General features: G+C 44.5%; 1 protein-coding gene across 2 annotated transcripts in view; it reads left to right on the forward strand.

Annotated features, from left to right (window-relative positions):
* Trpm1 (transient receptor potential cation channel subfamily M member 1) overlaps positions 1-6,000 on the forward strand; it is a 96,256-nt gene that overhangs the window by 45,010 nt on the left and 45,246 nt on the right. For both annotated transcript variants that reach the window (XM_010638223.1, XM_010638222.1), the window contains 3 exons: positions 3,135-3,305; positions 4,228-4,362; positions 5,432-5,482. In XM_010638223.1, the coding sequence (XP_010636525.1) occupies positions 3,135-3,305; positions 4,228-4,362; positions 5,432-5,482 (357 nt within the window). The remainder of the gene's footprint in view (positions 1-3,134; positions 3,306-4,227; positions 4,363-5,431; positions 5,483-6,000) is intronic.

Here is a 6,000-nt window from a genome sequence, read left to right on the forward strand (position 1 = left end):
ACCCTGGGCTACACAGTGAGTTCCAGGGCAGTCTGAATTACATAGTGAGACCCTGTCTCAAAAAACAAACAAACAAAGAAAAACCAAGCAAACAAAAAAAGAACAGATTTTAAGAGTTTTCATTACAAATATTTACATGGGGTGGTGGATATGTTGAGCATCTTGATTCGATCATCCTTCAGTATGTACAGACATCAAAACATCACATATATGCCATAAATACAACAATCCTTCATGAGTCAACTAAAATTAAATGCATAAGTAATAAAAATAAAACCAAAGTTTCTCCATTAAATTCACTATCAAAACATGCTTTTAAACAGAAAGAGAAAAAAGAGGTATTTGATATGTATAAGTAACATAGTTATTTATCTTGAATCTAAAAACTTAAATTAATAATTTTTGAAGGGGGGGAAAAAGCCAAACTCAGTCTGAACATTTAAGAGGAAGCTGAGAACATCACAACTACTGGTCACTTTAATACAGACAAAATCTAAAACCCTATTCACCCTCTCTGAGATGTTGGGAAACGTGTCTGCTGACTTTTCAGAACAAGGACTCTTGCTTCAACTTCCATCTTTAGATACAAGATCTGATCTCAATGAAATTACGGACTAGAATCATAAAACCTAAAGCAGATACTGGTGATAATACCCAATGTTTGGATCAGACTGTTATAAAGAATCCGCTTGTCAAAAAAACGGGTTCTTTGGTGTGAGAAAAAGAAAAGTGTATTCCAGTTAACAGAGGCTAGAAATCAGAAGATCCTAGCAGCTCGCTGGGAAAAGCTGAGTTTATCACATCCGTGACAGTCTGTGCAGGCATGCACGTGATCACTGGAGTTCTCCGTGCCGGGGGGTTGTATGTGTAGTACATTTGAGTCCATTTGTTCTATTTACTAGGAACCTGCGGTTTGCTGAGAGCAGCCTGTTTGCTTTTTCCTGTTTGTTTGTGAAGGACTCGCTTAAATCAGACCTGACACAGACACTTTATCCTGCATGTTCATTCACACAAGCATTATCAAATCAGCCTTCCCAGCCCTCACAGATTCTAATCACCGCATTTTGAGTTTGGAAAAAGATTGATATACCAAGAGGTTAAGTGATTTTTTTCCTACGTTTGTTCAAGGCTTTTAAATAGGACCTAGGTCAAAGAATAGACCTTAAAAGAAAAATTTTAAATATTTTGCATTAAATGTAAATGTAAATACAATGTACCAAATTTATGAGATGCAACAAGAGCGGTGCTTAGGGGCACTGAATGCATATATCAGGAAAAAAGAGGGCTGGGGATTTAGCTCAGTGGTTCTGGCGCCTGCCTCGCAAGTACAAGGACTGGAGTTCGATCCAAGCACCCACCTTAGAAAGCTGGAAGAAGAAAATTAGATACAAAGCAGAAGAAAATAAATAATAGAAATCAGAGCATGAATCAATGACATGAAAATAAGTAATCAACAAAATTAGAATCTAGTTCTTTTAAAAGACAAAAGGAGAGCGAAAGAAAAGAAAGACTGTTCTTCCAAGGCTAAGAAAAAAAGAGAAAAGATACAAACTACAAATTCCAGAAATAAAAAGAGCCACTAATGCAGATCCCATGAACATTAAAAGCATAGTAAAAGAATGTTACAGGCAACATCTCCAGCAAGTGATTTCTCAACCCTGTCTTAGGTTGTGAATCAGAATCTCCTCTTTCTGCATGTGGTTCATGCCACAGTTTTTAGAGCCTGGTGTCCACAGTTTAACAACCCATGTTAAGTGTGATTTCAAGTACACAGCCCAGAGAAGGTCACCTGCCCTGTGCTAGCTCTACCCTTCTAGCGATGCAAAAACATATAATGTGTTCATTCCCAAAGGCTTTGCTGTGCACACACCTGTCCACCTCTGGACAGTCCTTCCTCACCCTGCAGCTCTGGAGTTAACTGTTCTTGGGCCGGGTGGTATGTGCGTAGGTGGCAATGTTTCTCTTTTCTTACATCTCACCCTGATAGATTGAGTCCATCATGCCAGCCGGTAAGGGTTTTCAAACGCCACAGCTACCCTGCCCTCACGCCACTCTTATCTTTTTTTGGAGCGGGTGCCGGGGATTGAACTCAGGACTTTACACTTGCCAGGTAGGCACAATACCACTGAACTACGTTCCTGACCCATTCCACCACTTTCAAAAAAAAAACATTTGTATGAGCACATTTTTGCCGTACGTAATGATCACATTCACCGTGGGGAACTGGTACTTGTTGCCAGGTAGGCACAATACCACTGAACTACGTTCCTGACCCATTCCACCACTTTCAAAAAAAAAAACATTTGTATGAGCACATGTTTGCCGTACGTAATGATCACATTCACCGTGGGGAACTGGTACTTGCGCCGTATTTCTTAATTCTTGTTTCCCCCATTCTCCTTTCTTCCCCTCAATCCTTCTTCTTCTTCCTACTTACAAAAGCCTTGTTTCCTCTTTTTTCCTTCCAATTCTATCTCTTCTGCTCTCTCAAACTCCTCCAGAATATTTACCTTCAAGCTGTTTTAGCTGAAAGACACCTTTCTACAGAGGACACCAAATGCAAAAGTCTCAATTTAGGAAGCAGATGAGAGCCAAGCCCACCCTCTAGAGTCCCTCCTCAGACAAGGGCTTTGCTAGCCTGGCCATAGGTGCTCCTCTGAAGCCACCAGCAGTGTCTTAGAATCCCAGGGCATCACAACCCATCAAGGCAGAGTGGGTAACATGATTTGCACATCCAGGAACGTCCCCCTGAGGCCTGATCACGTCTCTCCCACCTTTTCGCTCTCTTCAGTAGTGAAGACGGAAGGCACAGAGAGGAGGAAATCGGCTGCCTACTTCTACTTGCTCAGCAGCTGCCAACGGTGGAACCAATCTCTCTCACTTTCTTGAAGCAAAGCAAACTTTTAAAAATTCACATTTTCACTCATTCACTTATTTAGCTAATATTGGTTGACTGCTTCTTGTGTACTAGGTCTTTTTCAGGTGCTGGGGACACAGGGTGTGTGCTGTGTGACTGGTGTGTATACACACATGCTTGTGAGTGCACTGTAGAGGTGTGGGTGGTCAGTGTGCTTGGCTGGGGACGAGGCACAGCCTTAATGCCTTTTCCCAACTCTGATTGTTACGCACTGCAGCCGCTGGGGAGCCTGGCCCCTCCTGTGGACAACAAAGTCACAGAGAAGGAGAAGAAGCCACCCACAACCACCACCAAGGGGAGAGGAAAGGGAAAAGGCAAGAAGAAAGGGAAAGGGAAAGAGGAAGTGGCGGAAGAAACTGACCCCCGGAAGCTCCAGCTGCTAAACTGGGTATGAGGAAAGCCCTTGCTCGTGTTTCCTGGAGACCAGGAAGTTTGTGTCACCCTCCTCCTCCAGGGAAGGAGCAGTTCTTGCTGCCTTTGCAGCAGCCCCACCAGGGCTCCGAGTCCCAGGAGGAAGGGATAAAAACACTGACAGGATATTTTAAATGGCCAAGGCACGTTTGCTGAAGTGCAACCATCATTCGTCAAAAACACTACATGTCTGTGCTCGTGGAGGGAAGGTGCCACTTACAGAGGGGGTCCTGGTCACCTCGCTGAACAGTGGCTCTCCCTGCCTGGCCGACATGCAGATGCTTGAGGCACGAAAGTATGTGCAACAAACCAATTATTATCGCATAATTGCAAGTTGTACAACGAAACCTTTTTGAGGGTAGAGCCCGGGACGGGTGTGGGGAAACAGCAGCTGTCTGGGCTGTGAGGCTGGGGCCACGTGCTCACGGGCCTCTCAGTCTCTCTGCAGCAGGACACGGACCAGACAGAGCCTCTGCAGTGACGTATCTTGCCATCGTCACCACCACTCAGCATGAGGCACCCTGGAGGCCTGCCTTGTGCCCACACGGTCCCTCCATGGCTACAGAGTAATTCTCAGTCCGAGAAACAAATGAGAGAAAATGAACATGGAAACACCAGTAGGGCTGGTGGTTTTTTTTAATCCTTTTCCATTTATCTTAAAAAGGGAAAAGTCCTCTACACATTTTGACAGAAGCCGCAGGTACCAAAGTGAGGAGACATGAGGTCGGTTTACCCAGGGCAGAGTCTGGGGGACTCGCCCAGCTTCCATGAGGCTCCAGGCTCAAAACAAAAAAAAAAAGGAGGGTGTTGTGGGGAAAAGAACCATGCTCAGAGTACTCTGGGAGCTGGGTGTCAAAAGATCCTTTCGATGTTTCCATCCCCTACCTGGATTCCTGCAGGTGAATGCTTTGGAGCAAGCAATGCTGGATGCTTTAGTCTTAGATCGAGTCGACTTTGTGAAGCTCCTGATTGAAAACGGAGTGAACATGCAGCATTTTCTTACCATCCCAAGGCTAGAGGAGCTTTACAACACAGTGAGTGCCCGGAAGGAGGGAGAGTGGGGCGGGTGGTCTTCTGAATGTTTTCATCACCGAGGTGTCTGGTGTACAAGTGTGGTCAGATGGGCACAGAACTGTTGGGCACGGTTTCACTGGGGAGGTCCATATTTAAGGGTGGGCGGCTAGTTCTCACTTGCTGATACGTTCACATTCTTGTCAGCTACCCCCACACCTAGCTGATCACTCCCTTCTGGAGTCGGACTCATGCTTTTCGATTTGCAATGGCCATGTGTCCCAGTAAACACATCCTTAATTAAAAATGTCGTGAGTTGAAAGTACATTGAACACACCTAGCCTACCGCACATAGAACACTGCAGATGCCTCCCCATGTGGTCGTGGAACTGACAGGGAGCTGCCACTGCCCAACACTGAGAGACAGGATTGAATCGTGTGTCACTAGCCCTGGGGAAAAAAATCAAAATTCAAGTACAGGTTCTGCTAAATACATATATATTGCTTTCTCACCAATTTAATCATCCTAAGGCAGGGATGGTCTGCGCTCATTCCTATGGACACTCAGAAGGTGAGAGTCAACTTCCTAAATCATTAAAGGAGGAAAGGTTACCAGGGCCAATTAGTCCATCGTTTCTTGGGACCGTCACACATTCAGGAGGCTTTAGTGGAAAATGAGGAACTATGTTTGCATAGCAAGGAGCTCTGCGGATTAGAATGGAAACCTTTGAATGAATGAGTGAATGAAATCATTTTGTCTTATATTAATACAAGAGAGATTTTGAGAACTGGTCTTCCTATTCTAAGAAATGAAGTAGCAGAAATGGTCTTCTGTAGTTGCTTGCTAAAACTTGGTGACTCTTTAACAATATACTGTAAGATACTTTTTAAAATAATTCAATGAAAATACTTCACGTATTTTTAAGTAGCTGGGCTGGTTCTCAACTATGACAGTGCTGTTTCATAAAACAGGCGCACAGTGGGTCACATTCCAGCTCTCACCATTCCTGAATTTTATGCAGCAGGGCAGGATTTTGCTCCAAGAGTTGGAGAGAAAAACACACTTAATACAGCTGAACACTTCTCTTCCAGAGACTCGGTCCACCAAACACGCTTCATCTGCTGGTCAGGGATGTAAAAAAGGTGAGTCCAGCTTCCCTGTTTACCATCCTCACCTATGGCGTCTTCCACTAAAATAGTTCTTAAGAGCAACGTTTTTGATTTTTCAGAGTGTATTATCTTCTTAGTGTTTTATGAGGCATAAGAGATGATGATGAGTTCCTCCCTTCATAAAAAGTTTATTTAAAGCTAAAAAAGAAAAAGGATAATCCTTTCTAAGTTGCATGTACCTCCCCACAGGGTAGAGCATGCTGGTTGACACCTGGACAAAGCCCAGGGCAGCCGCCAGCGAGGGGCCTGCCTTGTGGACCTGCGGGCCACCATAGGCCAGAGCAGCCTCCGCTCCGTGTTTACCTGAAGCGCTCTCACTCGTGCACTGTGCTCTTCCAGGAAGGACCCTGGGAAGTTCCATAAGAAGCCCCCAGTCCCGTGGATTGCAGCACATGTTCTCAGCTGTCTCTGTCCCTGTCCCTGTTTTTTTGTTTGTTGCTTTGGGGTTTCTTTAATTTAATGTTTTTTTTTGTTTTTTTTTGTTTTTTTTT

This window comes from Fukomys damarensis, unplaced genomic scaffold (genome assembly GCF_012274545.1).
Source record: "Fukomys damarensis isolate Sample0158 unplaced genomic scaffold, DMR_v1.0_HiC HiC_scaffold_7, whole genome shotgun sequence".
Classification (NCBI taxonomy): domain Eukaryota; kingdom Metazoa; phylum Chordata; class Mammalia; order Rodentia; family Bathyergidae; genus Fukomys; species Fukomys damarensis.